The sequence below is a fragment of the Mytilus trossulus genome, unplaced genomic scaffold, assembly GCF_036588685.1.
Source record: "Mytilus trossulus isolate FHL-02 unplaced genomic scaffold, PNRI_Mtr1.1.1.hap1 h1tg000373l__unscaffolded, whole genome shotgun sequence".
NCBI classification, from domain to species: Eukaryota; Metazoa; Mollusca; class Bivalvia; order Mytilida; family Mytilidae; genus Mytilus; species Mytilus trossulus.
This window is the reverse complement of record NW_026963340.1, coordinates 3507938-3528769: the sequence shown is the minus strand read 5'-3', so window position 1 is coordinate 3528769 and position 20832 is coordinate 3507938. Positions and strand designations below refer to the sequence as shown.

Below are 20832 nucleotides of genomic sequence, written 5' to 3'. Positions count from 1 at the left end.
CACACACAGAGACAAATCAAATGGTAGCAAACCTACACGACTTCAATTCATACTGACAAAATAATCAGACAACTATTACGTGAAATGCAATATGATGGGGTATTCAAGTGTGGGCAATATAAGGGTGATTTTCAACAGGTATAAATTGTACTTTTTTCAAGAGGGTCACCACAAACAATGGCGAAAACGACGAGTATCGGTTCTTGTCATTTGAATACGAGAAAATGTAATCGCACATGAAAATCATGATCATTTTTTTGATGGTCAAATAGTTTCTAAATGGTGTTTGTGTAATAAAGGAAAAAAATTAAACGGAAATAGAATAAGGAAACAAAAACTATTTGTTTTACACTTACTTGATTACGAATAAATCCGCCTGAAGATCCTAATATTAGAAATTAGGTTAGTATGGAACAAAGAAAAAGATTGCAGCTAGCTTAAGATATTGATCACCTATCTAATCAGTTAACACTATTTTAATGTTATACAATGTTCGCACTTGCAACTCATAGTGTATTTATCTTTTTTGGTGTTGGTTTTTGTGTACAACGTTCAAAATGTCACAGTAATAGTTAGCGAACTATCAATTGATTTTTAGGGGAGGGGAAAGGGTGAATGGTAGGGGCTAGAATGAAATTTACAAAAAAAGGCAGGACTGAAGTTTTTGGGAAAAATAGATAGGATGAGCACATGCAAGTTGGCTAAAAAAGCAGGACGACATTATTGTGTACAAAATGTCAGGATACAGTTATAAAAAATGCAATACCGAATAAAAAGAGTAAAAAAACAATGCAGGACATAATATATTTCTGTAGCACCCCCCACACTTTCCTCCCTAAAAATCAAAGGGTAACTCCCTTCAGTCCTTAGTGTCTCATTATTACAACTGCATATATCAACGCGTCAAGATTTAGATTTCTTATGTCAAAAGGGAAAGATTATGGTGAATTTGTTATTTTGTTTATCATGAAATGATCGTTATAGAGCGCTTTTCCACATGCATAACAAAAACTTGACCCCCTGTAAGTTGACCAACTTCCTCTTTCCCAAGATAAAAATAATAATAGGCCCCTTAACACGCTTTACGATATCTTTTGCGTTGTCTTCTTAAATTACGAACGAAGGACTCGCAATTTTTAATACAGTTTATAAGGAGTTTACAAATGTAAAAATTATGTCGACAAATCCTAACCTTAAAAAATATCAAATTACTAAATTTTAAATTTGATGATAAAACGCAACTCTATTACATCAACCGAGCACTAGCCTGTGGCTTAATGTATGAAATTACCCATTCAAAGAAAATGACAGAACAAAACTTTTCAACCCCATTCTGCGAATATTTTAGTCCAGTTTTCTATTAATAGGATGTAAAATTGAGTCATATACAAGAAAAAATATTGTGAATGCTACCTTAAAATTTAAAAAAGGCAAAAATTTTAGAAATGAAGCACAAACATACACATAAAGAGTAATTAAAAATAGATTTTCAACAACGGATCTGACTTGAATCTTTCTGACAAAATTAACATATATAGTTTAAACAAGGTCGTATACACTATAAAATCAATTAAGTACCTATATGACCATATATTCTCAACCCAGATAAGCATTCCATAACAGTAAGCACACATTTAATGTATATCACATTTACTCAACTTACTTATCTATTTATTGTGGATCTGGATCACAATTTGTAGGCTAAGTATATATACAATGTTTACTGTGTTGATCTTAACGATCGCATGCACTGTTACTCATGCAGAAATTGTGCAAAATGCAAATATGGAAAGTTTGGCAGTTGCACCTTGGCACTGTAATGGCTGCACTGCTAGTATATCGCATGACAGTTTGAGTGGAAAGCAAAGTATTATGATTTCTCACAGGTACTATTTTAATTTGTATATCAATTAAACAACTTAAAGTCTATGCTCAATCATACCTTTAGTTTTGATGAATAACTTTATATACTTTACAATTTGTTATGATATCAGTAACACATTTGTACTTTATTATAATTATTATATAAAATACGTTTTGTGGGGGCTGGAGGAGTTATAATATGTGAAAGAAGTCGTCATGATATATTTGCATAAACGATGCGATATGTATTTCATTTCATGCTATCATTATTTTGATTTAAGAAATTTAGGTAACATTATTTGTTTAGGATTTAAGGAAACTTTTTGTTCCCCACAGTGTTGAAAACCTATTGGTGCACGTGGCCTTGGACTTCTACTTTTTGGTTGGTTTGTTGTCTCGTTGACGCATTCTTCGTTTCATTATCACTGGTATATGACAATATTACCGTGCGTTGATTATTGTCGTACCTTTGCCGTAACAAAAAGGGTTAAAGCCTAAACTGCATAGTTAGCAAAGACCCGAGATGACAAAAAACAATTTAAACGAGACACACTAACAGCCTAACTATGTATTAATGAATGACGTAAAACAGATATAAACGTCAAAACGATCAAGACGTATTTGCTTGCCTGAAGTCAATACTAGTATGAATGAAACTCCTCCCCTTAACGTAAACTGTGTGCACTAGCTGCTAAAGGACCGATCGATCATCATATCAAAATTATAGAAAAAATTTAGAATCACTGGCAGAAAAAAAAAGTTTTACAGTACAACCACTTTTAGTGCATCCTAAGTTTTAAATAATGGTTAAAAATGTGATGCCGTTAAGATAGAATAATGTCAACTCCGAGCTCTCCTATATACATCTAACCTTGACTGCAGAGCTATGGCAAGGTGGATATTTGTAAATGATCAGTCTAATTTAGTTAGTTGATAAAAAGGTGACAAGGCCGAAAGGTACCGATATAAGTAGTATTTTAAGATGTACAAACAGTGACTTTCAAACTGAAAAGATAGAATGAATCCCACTGAATTTAAAAATATATGTTCAAATCGAAAAAAAATAAACAACGTTTTTTTTTAATTTCTTTATCAGATCGTCACTTAATAATGAGGGTTATACCGTTCATATACATGTGTGTATATCTTAAATGTGGCATACTGAATATTTCAGGCGAGCCGGATGGGCTGGAATTGAACAGACAGTGCAAGTACAACCGAATCACAATTACTTCTTCAATGCACACTTAAAACTCGTTAACATGGTCCCAGGACATATGTACCATCATATCAGTGTAAAGTTTAAATATACAGTAAACAGTAAGTACTGTTTTAAGGTATAAAAAGGCAACCTCTAGGAATTTAAAATTGGCTAGCTCGTGTAAGCTTGCTAGCTAGCATTGAGTGAAGGCATTCTACAGTTCGAGACTCTGATGTATCGAACTTATTAAAGAGGGTCGAAATATATCAGAGGGACATTCAGACTCATAAATCGAAAATAAACTGATAACGCCATGGCTAAAAAAAGACAAACAGGCAAATGATAGTACATAGGACACAACATAAGAAACCTAAGACTAAGCAACACGAACCCCACCAAAAAATAAGGGATGACCTCAGGTTCTCCTAGAGAATAAGCAGATGATGCTTCATATGTGGTATCCGTCGTTTTGTTCATTTTATAACAAACCCGGTAAATATTCTTATTATGTAGGTCCTCTTCGTGGTGAAAAGGGATGGATTGTACTTACAACATAAGGAGCATATCCGTAACGGCCAACCAACTAGTGATGGCTTCCGTACAATTTACGAAGGAATGATTTCAACTTCATTATTTGGAACTCTTGGTTTTTTAGCTTCCTTATAAGCAGCAACTCTCTATCGATGAAATCATAAACTGAAACAATCTTTTTTGTCGTTAAAGAGTTTGTATTTTTGCTTTTCCACTCATCACACGTAAATACGCTTTTACAAAGGTTAGTGTCTGAGGGGCAAAACATATGTCTATATTGGATGACATATTAAACTGGATGTAACCATATTGACTAGCATGTTTAACATTTAGAGTGTCGATCTAGTACAATTGATTGACTGAATGTTCGATGAATAACGTCCAGTGTCAAATTCGGTCAAGTACAGATCAAAATGATATTCATGTTAAATTTATATGTTTTGACTTTATATTTATGTAATATTATCCACTTAACGGCACATATTAATTATTCATTAATAATGTTTAGGAACCAAAGAAAGTTCACATGAAAATGAACATAAAACAATAAACATTTTTTCTTCTAAAGCATATGATGTATGATGTCTCTTAAATTCCAAATTATGGTTTAATTTTTTAAATGAAGCAAGTAATGAAAATGGTATAATTCGTTTTTCATTTTTTAAACTTATCGTTTTATTTATTGACTTTCTATAAGTTCAAGGAATACAAACATTTGATTAAATACCATACTTTTTTTATTATTTGATTTTGCCATGTGATTATGGACTTTCCGAATTAATTTTCCTCTGAGTTCAGTATTTTTGTGATTTTACTTTATACTCTTTGAAAAAGTCTTCACATCTATGATTATTAATGAAAATAACAAGTTCAATCTTAAAAAGTGTTGTAAAACTACGTACAGTCAGTACACATTGTAGTGACTCCCTTAATAATAAACAAACAAATCAACAGAATTCGTTCGTATATTGCCTGGATGCATTTTAGATCATGCCTTTACTGGAAATCTTATTGAGAGAAATATAAACGACAAGTCAGACTGGATTTGAAAATTCTAGAACTTACAAAACAAACAAAAAGCACTAAGAGTTATCGTTCTTACAATTATAATAGGCTGTACATCTATAATACTAAAATTACGAGGTCCAATTTGTCAGCCGTCATCACGTAAAAACGACGAATCAAAGAATTCAACTTTATATATAACTAATATAGTACAAAGGTGTAGATTAAAAATTACACCACTTCAGGCCCTTTTGTTTTCCACGTAATTAATAATGCCAATAATTAAGAAGTTCCGGGTCGAGTCCGATACCGATACCAATAGTATATCCATCTGTTACCTTATCTGTACGTTCCGCATTTGACAGGTGCACCACCAAACGGTGTATTCAAGATATGCTATATACACGGGCCATCATCACAGGGTTGACACTACTAAATTGTCAAATTGTTACCTATTGTAGTATTTTAATCAGTAAGACTTTATAAGATAACAATACGAATACTAAAAATAACGCATATAGGTACAGTTTTCAATTTGTTAGCGGGCATGACGTAACACAGCGAATCAAAGAATTCAACTTTATTTATAACTAATTTAGGACAATGCTGTTGATTAAAAAAAATACTCCATTCCAGGACCTTTTGTTTTCCAAATAATTAATATTACCAATAATTGATAAGTTCCAGTTAGACGGGTTCAAACAGAAAGATTTGAAAGCAGAGAAAACTGTCTTATAATCGACATGTTTTTATCAGATGACAATACTAATACAAAAATAAGTCTTGCGCATATAGTTATATACTTTAATTCAGTCACGGGTGTGTTCTAGTCTCTTATAATATGTTCTATTGTAGGTCACGTTCACTATGTCAGAATAAGTTACTCACCGATGCAGCAAGTCAGTTATGGTTACCAAGAAATAGGCGGTGATTTTCATGTTCCGAATGGTAAATATTTAAATTCGAAAGAAACGAAAACAAATTAAATGATAATTCTAAATTATGATTGACTTTTAAAAAATTATCAAATTCAAATGGTCATCTTCTTCAAAATAAATCACTTTTAGTCAAAGGGGTAACATCAGCATGTTAAACAACCTACTTGAGTTCACTCTAGAAAGAGCTTAGAAAACAGAAGATGTGGTATGATTGCCAATGAGACAACTATCCACAAAAGACCAAAATGACAGACATTAACAACTAAAGGTCACCGTACTTTTTTAAACTTTCATAAACAGAATTTCAAAAGTGTTCCATCAAGTTAAAATATAAGTAATTGCTATTTGTAATTAAACACATAAAGGGGCCTATATTTTTAACATATATTTCATATGATTGCTGGTGGATAGTCACAGATCGTTATTAATATAATTGAATGGTATGCAAATGTCATTTTAGCTACGTTCTTTTCTATGATATATGTGTGACTTATACTTTTCACAATACCATGCATTGTTTTATAATGACTATAGAAACTTTTATTTGACGTATTCCTTGACCTTCGATTATAAACTGCATCAATAAAAAACATTTAAACCTGAAAAAACGTTCATTGTGGGTTTTTTTTCGAATTATTTTTAAAAGGAAAATACACTTAACTTAAACAAGGGGACATGTTTTTCTTTTAAAAAAAAATAAATATTTTGTTCCCAAATTCTATAAAAAAATATTGTGGTTAAGCAGATGGGCGAATATTTCTGAATTCAGACTCCCCCTATATGATTGAGATAATTTTTAAACAATACAAATTAAATTGATAGCTTCGAAAAACTTTAAAAACATTTTTTTGATTCAAAACCCCTCTCGTTTTTGAAGTAGAGGGGTTGTTCCTTAAATATTTCGATTAAGATATAATATGCATTATGAAAAAAATAATTTGAAATTGTTAGGTGTGAACAGTATAACCATATATATTGAAATAAACGAGGCTGGTGCTAACTATTTACTGGACGATGCAACATTACAAGAGATAACACCAAACACAAACTGGAAAGCAGAAGCACATGCAAGGATTGAAAAAATCAGGAAAGCTCCTCTCAATATAAAGTATGTTCATTGTTTAAAATTTAAAATTTTGAAATGACAAAGAAAGGAGGTTAAACTTAGTTTAGTTATAGTTAACGAATTAACCACTAGATAATGTGACAAGAATAATACATGTTTAAGTAAAATTAAGTCTGGAAATTGGATATCGAAAATGGGAAATTGGATATTGAAAATGGGAAATTGGATATTGAAAATGGGAAATTGGATATTGAAAATTGGAAATGGAAAACAGAAAATAGGAAACTAGAAATACAAAATACGAAACGGAAAATGGGAAATTGAAAAATTGGAATTAAGATACAGGAGATGAAAAAGTAACATACATCGGTTTCACATTTTTACGTAAGGATATTAACTACTCGGTTTCGAAATACAATGTAATTAATTGATTGCTGATCAATAAAAGATCAAAGAAAGCAGGAAAAAATGAAGGGTTTCAATTCTGATTATTCCCTTAATGCAGGTATGAATTCATTTGAATTCATATATAGTCAGTCAAAAAGTCATAGATACAATGTAATGATTTTTATATTTTCTGTTAATCTAAAAAAAGATAACTTAATTTTTGCACGTCTTTATCACTTTTAGGATTGAGAACCATGACAACGCTGATACTAGTGATTTTAAGATTGAAGTAAGTTTTACTAGAATTATTTCACTTGACTTGGCGGGGTTTAAGAAGTTCTTTTATTTAAGATCAGTCCATCTATCAACAGGAGTTTTTTGATAAACTCATCAATTAAGTGTCCAGTTTTTAGTCCCATATTATACACTTAGTTACTTAGTTTATATACGTTTGGTGACACTAACAGATGATAAGAATTCAATATTATTCATAACGGCAATCAACCTATCACAAAATTTTTCAATAAGACTGTAATTATGCAAATTGAAACATAAGCTCCGCCCGATCAGTTGAAATAGCATTGGTTATATATGTGAATAATAATTGGTATGTTTAAAAGTTAGATCTTTGTAATTTGACAAAATCTATGTATTTGATACTCATATACCTAATAATACAATGAGTTGTTATCACGGCTTTTTTTAAACTTAAAACATTTAGAATAAGCTAGAACGGATTTTTTTTTATCTTGAAAACAATTCATCAAAGCCGCCAAGAGCAATATGTATGGAGGGGGAAATAATAGTGAAGAGGAACGTGACATCTAAAAGCTAATGAATATTAAGTTTTTTTTTCCTGTACATTTCTTAGATAAAACAAGTAAAGAGTAGCTTTGCATTTGGTACGGCTGTGCGTGCAGATATTATGATGGATCAGAATCAAAAGGCGTATCATGATTTCGTATATAACAACTTTGAATGGGCTACTATTGCAAACAGTCTGAAATGGAGGCTTATGGAATTCACACAGGTAAACTACTCTTAGAGTATACTTTTAGTTCGCACGAAAATATTTCATTTGATATTTGTAACCCCAAAATCAATTTTTTTTTACGATTTATGTCTTGCCAAATAATTTTATAATTTCCCTATAACTATGACAGAAGTACACACAAAAAAGGTCGTATGAATCATTTTCATTAATTACAAAATTTATTTGCTTTGAAATACAAAGAGACCAATTTGGATCATTCCGTCAATGCAGTATCATGTCAGTCAAATTATTAGGAAACTATGACGCGTATCAAGTACAACCGAATCATCGTTATATGATCGAAAACTATTTAAAATATTGCCAGCAGCAGTCTGTTTAATGTATCATATCAAATTGTGCTTTTAGCGCTTTTTTTATTTAAATACATAGTGTAACATTTTCACTTGTATTTGATTGGTTAAGCTATTGTTCATATTCATCAGTAGGAAATGACAAATATGGGTATGTTCACACCACATAATATTCTATGAGAATAGACATTATTTAACGAAATTTGACCTAGAATGATTTACTTTTACAAATTATGACTTGAACTAAGTGTTGTCTCATTGGCACTCATACCACTTTTTCTTATATATATCTAAGAAAGTCTTCACGACAAGAACTAGGCATATAAAGGTTGATATTCCTAAATTTAAAACGCATTAAGTTTTATTGATGTATTGTGACGAAACAAAACGCTTAGGGTTTCTGTATTCAGATAAAATAAAATGTAATGTAAACACTTATTAAAAGGTTATGGATTTTTGTCAACACTGTTGTTTTATTGTGTTTATTTTGTTTACATCCCCCCTTAATTGAAAAACAATTCATTTTATGAACTTCAAGGTTTGAAAATTGCCGATCATAGTAGTTGGGATGTGTTAATACAATTAGGATCTGATTAATAAAGTTTGAAATAGATTGTGTACCTTATACCCTGTTGTATTTGAGTGTAACTGAATATATATTTTACAGGGTCACCCAATATGGAATAAAGGAATTCCAGCATTAAACCTTCTCCGTTCTAAAGGGTAGGCGTAATAGAAAATATATATGGTATATTTAAACAAGGAGTGAATATTAATACAATATTAAAAACAGTATAAATACCACAGCAGATACGAATTCAAACCATTAATGCTTCTTTAGTGATGACCGAAGCATACATGCTTTTAAACATGAAAAGCTAATATGAATGTTGAAGACTTAGAAGATCATTCCAAAAACGACCACGAATCAATCAAGATCCGGAACGTTGTTATCTCAAAAACAGGAAGCATTTATTATTTGGCACAAATTTTTGAAAATTTGAATCCTCAATGCTTTTCAACTTTGTACTTGTTTGGCTTTATAAATATTTTGATACGAGCGTCACTGATGAGTCTTATGCTATGTATACGAAACACGCGTCTGGCGTACGAAATTATAATCCTGGTAACTTTGATAACTATTAGTAGTAATATTTCCAGTGGTTTGTAAAAGAGTGGCAAAACAATCAAAATTAAAAGTAGGAAATAGATTGGCAATGCCAAGGCAAAAATCAGACTTAAAAGACAAACAACAGTATACAAAACATAGCATATAAAAAAAAACGAATAAGCAACAGCCATTAAAAAAACCCAGAGGGTTAACAGGTGCTCTGGAAGGGTAAACAAATCTTCCTGCTCAACATTTACATGTAGGTGTATGAAATCCTGCTGGTTGATAGTGCACGTCTAACAAAACAAAATGTGAGTATAAACACAACTTCTGACATATAGTCGCTTAAGTGTTCGCTTTCACTTCTAAGTACCGCGTTCTTAGCGGATGGCAGCAAATACAAATTTTCAAGTTTTTTATTTGAAGAAGCGGACAGTGATGGAGTCAAACACCTTCCGTAATCACCTCAATGCCACCAAGGCGATATTCTGGTGAATTGAGGTTACACATTAACCAAAATCTCATATGTATTTTGAATTATTTATATTAAAGTTATTTCTAAACAATACTAGATTGTATGCACATTTTATATCAAAATAACTTGTGTATGACATTTTTAGAATGAAGGTCAGAGGTCACAATATGTTTTGGGGAGTACAACATAATTGTCCTAAATGGATTTTGAATATGACTTCATCAGATCTGAATAATGCCATGCATGCTAGAATTCATGGAATGCTGCAACATACAACAGGGAAGTACGTATTATTTTAACAATTCCATAAGTTGCAAGTACAGTATCCTGGATCCTGGTACTAGGTTCAAGTATTATCTGATATTGGTATATATGTAATATACTGAATATTGCGATCCGAAAACTAAAACAACTGTATATTCAAAACTATCAGCATTTAATGCGTTCAGACGGTATCAATACGTGTGATTACAATTATGGTACCGTTTCCAGTCTTTATTCTTGCCTTTATATTTAAAAACATTTTTTGTTTGATTTCCATTGAAATATTTTTCAATAATTACAGTTCTTTTATATAAAGAATTAAATGTGTACGCATTAAAAACTGATGTTTTTTTTCTCCTTTCATCTTCACCAATTATTATTTTTTTTAATAATGCTTACAAACATAATATACGATGCAGAGACGGGGTGCATATTAGATAGGTACAATGCTTATCCGTCCATAAAGGTCGAAACAGCCTGGTATCTAGCGTTTACAATAAAAGCACTGTATACTGTCGATCACCCCAGCAACAATCGAAAATCATAGTTTAACACTAACATGAATAACGATCAGTCGGTTTAAATTTGCTTTAATACATACTTTGATGAGTGTCTTCGTATCTCTGTTTATTAAGTTAGTCGTCAAATCAGAAACAGATGCAAAGTCTACAAAACAAGAACACTTGCATACTTTTGCTAATTATATATAATATGGATGCCAATAAAAGAATAAAAGAGACTATATATGGTAGTTAGTGGCATATATATTCATTGTAATGTACATGTTGCCGTACGATTTTCAACGATGCAAACATCTCCTTAGAATATCATGCACACATAGTTTTCTTTTTAAATAAGTTATACATATTTATAAGTATAACCTTGAGTATACTTAGGTATTTTCCATTTTAGAGTTGAACACTGGGACGTGAACAATGAGAATTTGCACGGCGATTTCTTCGAACAACACATGTCTAATCCTAACATTACAATGAAAATGTTTGAATGGATGCGATTACAAGATAAAAACATGAAACTATTTTTAAACGAGTTTAACGTCGTAATGGATTCTTCTGCGACAACAGTACGTACATGTATATATAACTTTTATAAATTGTGACCTGGATGGAGAGTTGTCTCATTGGCACTTAAACCATATCTTTTTATATCTACATATTTCTGAAATTGGATTTGGGAAATATAACTGTAAAAAAGACAGTTCTGCGAAGAAAGAGAGAAAATCAATACTATGGCATGACAAAAACAAGAAAAAATGTCTAAAATTGTGTCATTGTATTGTATAAACATTTATTCACATTGTAACAACATCGATCTACATTGTAATTACATAAATCCAGATTGTAATAACTTGAATCCACATTGTAATAACTTTAATACACATTGTAATAACTTTAATCCACATTGTAATAACTTTAATCCACATTATAATAACGTTAATCGACATTGTAATAACATGACTGCATATTGTTATGATATCAGTTCACATTGTCTTACCATGAAAACCAACCCAAACACAATGAATAGTAAGCAGTTTCTGCTTCCTTGTTTAGCAAGCTCCACGTTTAAATAACGAATTAGAAGTAGCGTTCTGTTATATTATTACAAAATTTATGATTGAAAACTTTAAAGTCATAGAAAATGAAGACGAAAAATCTAAAAATTTAAAACTTGCTGATAAGAATTGGAAAACATCAATATGCAGAAACTGAATTCAAACAGATTTCACACCAATAGAATAGATAAATAAACTTATCATAGATACCAGGACCAAATTTAGTATATAAGTTATCTTATTCTTATTTTTTTTTATTTTTTTCCCCTTAAATTTTACATAAATTACTACATGCAAGTTATTATTGCCTAATATTAGATATATTAGATTAGACGTACTCTTTTCTGAAATAATAACGTATTTTGTGTGCTCTTTCATGTTAACACAGTTTACTATTCTTTAATCCAGGCATATAGAAACCAGGGTAACATTTTTAAAACTTCCGGTGTACCTATTTATGGACTTGGTGTACAGAGTCACTTTCATTCAGTTCCTAGTAGCATCGACGTTGTGAAGGTATTTTCGAGACCAAGGTTTCTTTGATTATTATAAAGGCAAAACATATATAATAACAAATTTTCAGAAAGAATATCAGATTGATATCATATCATGATACAAACCTAAATTAGAAGTTGAAAATAAGTGACAAAAATACATTGGACACACGGAACATGACGTCTGCATCTTGACTTTGTCGTATGTATGTGCACATTTTTTAAACTGTGAAACCTTTTTTTTCAATTAATTTGATGTGTATGAAATGTACAATCGTGGTTCTTGGGTGTCTGTCTGGTGCATCTGTTGTCAATAATGAACTTGTGTTTATTTAAGCTATAATATATTGATCAGATGTGACTATAAGAATATGTCAAGTAACAAACAAGAAATAAATTGAAATACAAAAAGGGTCATTTTCGATCTTCAACAAAGAAAAAGTGTCTGTATATTAGGACGGTTGTCATCCACCACACGCCAAAATTTGAATATAACATTTCATGCTTAGTGAAAACTTTTTCTATATTTATAATGTGTTGAGGTGACGTTCTTCTAGTTATCCAACTTTAAACCTCAAAAATTATTATTTATTTGTCACAGTACCGGGTTGATAAAATAGCTGAAGCTAATTTACCACTCTGGATCACCGAACTGACAATTCATGAGGTAGACGAAAACAAAAAGGCCGCCGTCTTGGAAGACATCCTGACTTTATACTTCAGTCATTCAGCTATTCAAGGAATTGTATTTTGGGGTTTTCAAGACTCGTCGATACATGATCATGCTGCAGCCTTAACGTCAAACGATATTGTGGTGAGTACATTTTATTTTAAAGTTTTAATTCTTAAAGACACCATTTAAATGTTTTAACACTCAAGATTGTTATCTTATTAAACATAATTTATCTGAACTTCAGTAGTTTTAACTTGTTACATGTAAGTAAGATTATCAGCAACAATGTATAATGGTCTCAAATCAGGAAAGTTATTGTACAGTGTAATAAAAAAATCGTTTTGAGTTTCACAACTTAAGATTAAAAAGGGATACAATGATTCCATCTGAAACACAGGATTTAAGAAGAAATATATGTTTTATTTAGTTCCTAGCTTGTTTGATGATCTAGTGGAGATCCCTGATTTCTCTAAATTTTTTTTTAGATTACTTCTCCCAATTCTTTATTTGTTTTTCCTGTAATTCTCTATTTTGTATATTTTAGCACCTCCTTTTATTTGTTCTTCAATCCCCCTATTTTTAAGCGCTTTATTCTGTTATTGTTGTACAGTATTCTCTTCTCTGCCATCTGTATCCATCGTTGTAATCCAGCCGATAAAAGGAATAGCTAGTGCATCATAGTAAATACATCCAACAACACTCTACACATATTCACTTAAAATTAGCAAATAAACTTGCCAATGTGTAGAATATCTGCGCTTTAGTCCGGTTGTTGTCTCTTTGATTTTTCCCTCATTTACATTCTGAATTTTTTACATCTTGTGCTTCTTATTTTTACAGCCAAATGCCGCAGGAAGGAAGTACCAAGAACTGTTTCATAAAACCTGGCGTACCAATGAAGTCCACCCAGTTGCTTCGACTATAAATGCCAAAGGGTTCTTAGGAGATTACGAGTTGACATTACTCCATCAAGATACAGTTATTCATACTGAAAATTTTACTTTAGACAATAATGGCGCAAACCCAACATTTCATATCAGGGGAACAGGTAAAACTTTCGTAATAATAGTTACATTTTTTTTTATTCCGTATGTGTAGTAGTGTTCGATAGGATAAAACTGAATGCAATGACAATCATGCACATATTAGCAGACACAAATAACCGTAATATACCATAACGTCAACTCGATGGACAATTGTTAACCATAGAAATAGGTCTATATAGTATATGGAGCACATCCAATGATATCCCATCTACACCAAATGTTCGAAATATCTAAACAAGCACTGAAAGGAATGTATGAACAAACATGTTTCACCCCGCCGCATTTTTGCGCCTGCCCCAAGTCAGGAGCCCCTGGCCTTTGTTAGTCTTGTATTATTCTAATTTTAGTTTCTTGTGTACAATTTTGAAATTAGTATGGCGTTCATTACCACTGATCTAGTATATATTTGTTTAAATTTAAATTTAAATTGTTTTACACCAGTTTTTTTTTTGGGCCCCTTTATCGTTGTGAGCGAAGACTCCATGTTGAAGACCGTAATTTAACCTCTAATGGTTTACGCTTACACCATGTGATTTGGATAGAGAGTTGTATCCTTAAAACTCATACCCCATCTTCTTACATTTTTACCACTTTCCTATAAAGGAGAATTTTACCACTTTAGTTTGCAATTCTGTATCAGATACACTTCTATAGTTAAAGGTAGTGCTCAACAACACTTTATGTGATGGAAATATTGGAAATTGTGAGATACTATATTGGTATCTTTCGTCCCTCTTTTAAAAGTCTTTTAAATATACCAAACACAAGTATAGTCTCTGAAGTAAGAGTTGATAGCTTTTATAATGTGAACCTATATACAAATAAAATGTGGTATGATTGCCAATGAGACAACTGTCCACAAGAGACCCAAATGACACATACATTCACAACTATAGGTCACCGTATGGCCTTCAACAATGAGAAAATCCCATACCGCATATAGTCAGCTATAAAAGGCCCCGATATGACAATGTTAAACAATTCAAACGAGAAAACTAACGGCCTTATTTAAATAAAAAAAAAGAACAAAAAACATATGTAACACATAAGGCTTCTGGCTTGGTACAGGCACATACATAAATAATGTGGCGGGGTTAAACATGTGAGCGGGATCCCAACCCTCCTCCTAACATGGGACAGTGGTATAAAAGTACTATAAAACGAAGTAAGAACGAACCATACAAATCAGTTGATAAAGGCTTAACTCATCAGATGGACAAAAATACAGTAGATGATGCCGGGAACTTCTCCATCTCGACAACAAAAAGACAGTAGGGACATATTTTATAGTACTCGCAGTTATCTGACAAAAGCTAGTTCAAAGCCATTAACCACTAATTAAAAAAACATGCATATATGCCTATCGGTGGAACAAACCATTCACCTTTTAAAGAATTATAAAAAAGGATTTCATCTTTTTAAAAAATTGAAATGTGTTTCGGATTACAGAGCATGTTCAATCCTAAGTATACTGACACAAATGCTTTTGATTTGCAACTGTCATCATGTATGTAAATGCTGAAGTGAGTATGCCTTTTTAAAATGTAGATGTGGTTATTTACTATTTCATAATAAAATCTGTGTTCCTGTTTTTTTGCTTTTAAATTTTTATTTCATCTTTTAGATGGACGCTTCCTTAACTGCAGTCATTCAATCAATGTCTGTTTATTTGCAGGTTCAGGGGTCCATGTCGCACAGGTCGCTTTTGGATAATACTCACACAGATTATAACGTCAAATCTCACCTTAGATAATAAAATTCAAAATCATGTCAACGTTTTAGACTTCTCTCATTTATTTTCAAGATAAGAAGAGGAGATATTGAATGATTGCCAAAACGAAAGCTATCAAACAGAGTTTTAGATTGTACAACACTATATTAAATGTAATATTTCTATCATCAAAAGATCATTCTGTATACCTTAAAAATCCAATGGTATATAGTAGTAGGTATATTAATAACTCTTGTAACCCGGATAATTTAGTACCTTCCGTAATCGTTTTTTCCAACTTGTAAGGTTAATGAAGTAATTGTAGATCAGCAGAATAAAAAGTTAAAATTATTCGGGTCATTTTTCATTATGAATCTTAATTTTAACTTATATCGTAATTTAATCATAATTCCACCAACTGTCCACCTGTATCAACATACTCTTAGATTGTAAGGGATAACACGATATATATGCCACCATTTGGAATGTTAGACATGTACTTCTTAAATTTTCAGAAAAAATAAAATTATCTCCATAATATGTATTGACTTACTGTCAGATCTGATAGGAAACTTCGAAATCGATTATACTAAATATTTTGTTTTTGATTCAACTGAAATATTTCTTAATCTTAAATAGAAAAGCACTTATATTGTACAGTCGAATCATCACCTATATATAATTTGTCTTTAATTTGTCCCTGTTGGATACTCTTACACTTGTTAATAATAAAAGACGAACATTTGCTCTACAAAGCATACAGATAATAAATGATAACGATTTGATTTTGTCAAAAATATATAAAATGTCATTCTTAAAAACATAAATGTAAACTATTATCCTGGTACCTTTGATAACTATGTAACTGCCCATAATTAACAATTTGTACGGAAATTGCTTTGATAGTAAGAAACAAATCTGACATTAGAATAAGAATACTTTAACCTGGATACGAATATTCTAAATCAATTACTCAAGGCATGTAATGAAAAGATTACCGTGACATATAAAAGCTTATATAATTAAGGAACCAGTATCCCAACTGATTCTTCATTAACTGTTTTTTCTTTTCTAAAAAAAAAGCAAGTTATTTGGGTACTCTCAATATCAATAACTTAATGTTGTATAGCTGTTATTGCAATTAATTTACAGTATTATATCCAGAAAGGAGGACATATTTATAGACTATCTTGCAGTATCTTTCAGGTCAGTTATGGATTTTTCCTAATCTGTGTATCATTTGGGTTGTGCATGATTTGTAATAAATATACGGTCGGTGATAAATAATTCAAACAGTGATAAAAACAGATAAATATATCAAAATAAATATTACGATTTTGTACAATATTATTCGAGTTGAAAATGTATGTGAAGTCGAGTTGACTAGCCGTTACTAGCATATATTAGTCGGAGAACTATTTATCTTTCATATAGCATGTATAAGTTGATCCGATCTAGACTGGTCTATTCCATAGGAGAATATTGATATTGCAAGTCCAACTTATGTTATTTTCTTCTAAAAAATTAATATTAAAGCCTCGGTGTTATTTTCATGCCAATAATGTTTTTTTTTTATTTATTTTAATTCGTTATTTATTAGGAATTATTACAATTTCTATCAGGTTACATGAGCTGGTGAGGGTCGAACTTCTAACTTAAACAAGAAAAATTATATCAACTTCCTTTTGAATATTTTGTTGATATTTATATCATACTAAAAGAGGGACGAAAGATACCAAAGGGACAGTCAACAGTTATACTAACATTATATAATATTTCATCATATTAAAAATATATTTATGCAAACAACAATAACTTTAAAAAATATACTTTATCAATTACACGGCTATATGTTATCCGGTATCCGAGTTTTCATCCCAGATATGCCTAATTTATATAATCTTATTAAATATCTATTTTCTTCAGAAATAAAGGCGTTCATTACAGGATATATAAGTGTTCACAATTGAACAATTATATTCAATGTAATCTAGATTTAATTGTTGAAAAGATATAAAATGATGTATCCTCTAATAATATAGGGTTATTGCATGAATATTGGGGAATATTGTCCCGAGTAGAATTTTATATTACACCAGCTTGCAAGTGCAATATATTTATTCTACGAGGGACAATATTTCACAATATTCATGCAATAACCCTTTTATGGTATAGCAATAAAATAATTGAAAGTAAAAATTGGTTTAAACTAAGATTTTTTCGTTGATGACGTCATGATTTTTTAAAAGATTTATTGCACTAGTGTAATATTATAGGGTTTATTGCATGAATATTGGGGAATATTGTCCCGAGTAGAATCTTATATTGCACGAGCTTTCGAGTGCAATATATGTTCTACGAGGGACAATATTCCCCAATATTCATGCAATAACCCTTTTATTGTATAGCAATATAATATTTGAAAGTAAAACTTGATTTAAACTTAGATTTAAACGTTAATGACGTCATTATTTTTGAAGATTTATTGCACTAGTGCAATATTAGAATTTATTGCACGCTAACTTTTGGTTACGTTCTGTGGGAAATATTATATTGCTATACAATAATAGAATTTATTGCACGCTAACTTTTAGTTACTTTCTGTGGGAAATATTATATTGCTATGCAATAAATACCAATATTTAAGACAAAGAAGGAATGATAATCTGAAACAATATTTGAAGGAAGTAATAATATACAGGTGTAATTCTAATCAACTTAATTTTACTACTTAAAACAGTTGATGTCCATGCCCTCCTGAATAACTTGCAACTACAAGATAAATACCAAATTGTCTTTTAATGAAAAACTGACAAATTATAAGTCGCATTTGTTGTCAGCTTCATAACTTCAGTAGACACTGAAACTAACACAAACTTGTCCATTAATGATACCTGTGATGTAGGTCAGATTAAATTACTACAAGAATGAATCAGCAATTGAGGATTTTTAAAAACCAGATAATGGAGACATCAATGTGAGAAACAATTTTCAGTTACCGACTTTTTTCTTGACTTAAACAAATGTTATGGTTGTAATCTTAATTGACAAACTGCAAATTAACTTTATTTTGTTTTTATCAATATATCTTGGCAATTGACTCTTTTGATGCGACTTCAAAAACACATTCTTTTAATATACATTCTTTGAAACTAAAAATGTATAACGTCTATGATGACAACAATCGACTAAGTTGCGGAAAAGTATTCAATTTGTACATTCCAACATTTACACTTGTTCATTGACCAATTTCGCATTTAATGTTGATAAAAGAGGGACGGAAGATACCAAAGGGACAGTCAAACTCATAAATCTAAAACAAACTGACAACGCCATGGCTAAAAATTAAAAAGACAAACAGAAAAACAATAGTACACATGAAAAAACATAGAAAACTAAAGAATAAACAACACGAACCCCACCATAAACTAGGGGTGATCTCAGGTGCTCCGGAAAGGTAAGCAGATCCTGCTCCACATGAGGCACCCGTCGTGTTGTTCATGTGATTACACATACGGTAAATAGTCTAATTCGGTAGGTCACATTTATGAAAGGAAAAAGGATTGTAGTTACGACGTAAGGAACATATCCGATATGATTTATGATGGCGTCCGTTAAATTTACGAAGAGATGATTTCAACTTCACCATTTGAAACTCTTAATTTAATAGCTTCATTGTGAGCAGCAACCCTCTGTCAAGAAAATCATGATAGGAAATGCAAGCACGGGTTAAATAAAGTTCAGAGAAGGCATATGTCTTTTATATACTCTGCAAATGATATTGATATAAGTAATAGAAGAATGTTAAAAAATCATCTTGCTAGATCCGAACATTCATCAACACAAATAATGAACCCGCATGGATATTATGTTTGGTACGTATATCACCCAAGGGCCTCGGTCACCGAGTGGTCTAAGCAATAACTAATGTAATCACTAGCCATAAACCACTGATGTTGTGAGTTCTCATCCCGCTTTTTCAGTTGCATTTGACTCAAAACTTAATTGACTAGGTTTGTCAGTTTTCATATCGAAAGTCGGATGTTTTCTCCGGGAAACCCGAAACCACGAGATGGCGTTAAAAAAAAGAAAAAAAAAGACATATCATCCAAATGTAGACTAAATGAATTAAAAGCCCAAATATAGCATTAAATAAATTATATTTGATAACATATTTAAACACACATAGATCTAGATAAAACAAATCTCTTTATATAAATAAATGACATATTATACCTTATTGTTTGTCAGTTTGACGATGAAGTTCTTTCCAATATTTCTTGTGATCATATCTGCTCATGGATTTCTCTTGGATAAGCCACAAAGTTCCAGTGGTCAATCTGTTGTATCAAATCAAGTTGTCACGGTATCAGAATTTCTCGCGGAGACAAAGGCGAGACACCAGGGTGATGCACAATTACGTCAATATGTCGACAAATCTCTTGGTTTACTCACCTCTCAACTTGAACTTAAGTTTGATATTATTGAGAAAAAGTTAATAAGGTGCGAGAATCAAACCATTCCTAGCCAAGAATATGAATCTTTAGAACAAAAATATATGAACCTTGAACGAAAATATGTGGATTTAGAACGCAAATATACCCAATTGCAGTCAGTAAATAAGGATTTAAGTTTAATCAAGAATCAACTTGTTTCTGTACAAAACAGAACCAGTGAAATAAACCACGATGTTACAATTTTGAAGCAACTTGGAAACATTAAACCATTACATGAAATTCAAACATTAAAGCAAGCTGTTCAAACAGTTACTGCTCAAACACATTCTCTATCTGTAAATGAGCGTGCACGAAGTCAGGATTTTATAGCCTTGTATAATATGACAATAGATTCAAAACGAGTTTTAAGCGAATTAAACACCAACACAAGTAACCGGTTCAACAATCTAGAAACGAAAACTAATAAACAACTTTTTAGGATTGAACAGAATCACAATGTTACCGCAGCTAATATAATCAGTAAGGTTGAAGCCATTGAGAAACAGGACAATTTGACAATGTCTGTGATGAAGAACGACATAAACAAAAATACAAAAAGAGGTAAGACAAAGTAATCCTCGTGTTATTCTTATGTCCTTTATCCATGTAATACCGAAGGCTACCTATGCAAACATATGTCGTTAATATGAATAT

The 20832-nt window shown here is 31.3% G+C and overlaps 1 protein-coding gene across 1 annotated transcript; it reads left to right on the top strand.

Moving 5' to 3' along the window:
- The first annotated feature begins 1694 nt into the window (after positions 1–1694).
- On the top strand, positions 1695–15748 carry LOC134702027 (uncharacterized). The gene is made up of 13 exons (XM_063563134.1): positions 1695–1886; positions 3038–3183; positions 5456–5548; positions 6490–6646; positions 7235–7280; positions 7863–8021; positions 9003–9058; positions 10067–10204; positions 11098–11269; positions 12167–12274; positions 12854–13066; positions 13766–13973; positions 15647–15748. The coding sequence occupies exons 1-13, from the start codon at positions 1717–1719 to the stop codon at positions 15682–15684; spliced, it is 1704 nt and encodes a 567-aa protein (XP_063419204.1). The 5' UTR covers positions 1695–1716; the 3' UTR covers positions 15685–15748.
- Positions 15749–20832: the final 5084 nt, after the last annotated feature.

What these genes read in the sequence shown, in the direction of transcription:
- LOC134702027 (XM_063563134.1), top strand. Translation starts at nt 1,717, where the DNA reads ATGTTTACTGTGTTGATCTTAACGATCGCATGCACTGTTACTCATGCA. An exon ending in TGATTTTCATGTTCCGAATG is followed by an intron (nt 5,549 to 6,489) that starts GTAAATATTTAA and finishes TGAAATTGTTAG; the next exon opens with GTGTGAACAGTATAACCATA. An exon ending in TAACGTCAAACGATATTGTG is followed by an intron (nt 13,067 to 13,765) that starts GTGAGTACATTT and finishes TTATTTTTACAG; the next exon opens with CCAAATGCCGCAGGAAGGAA.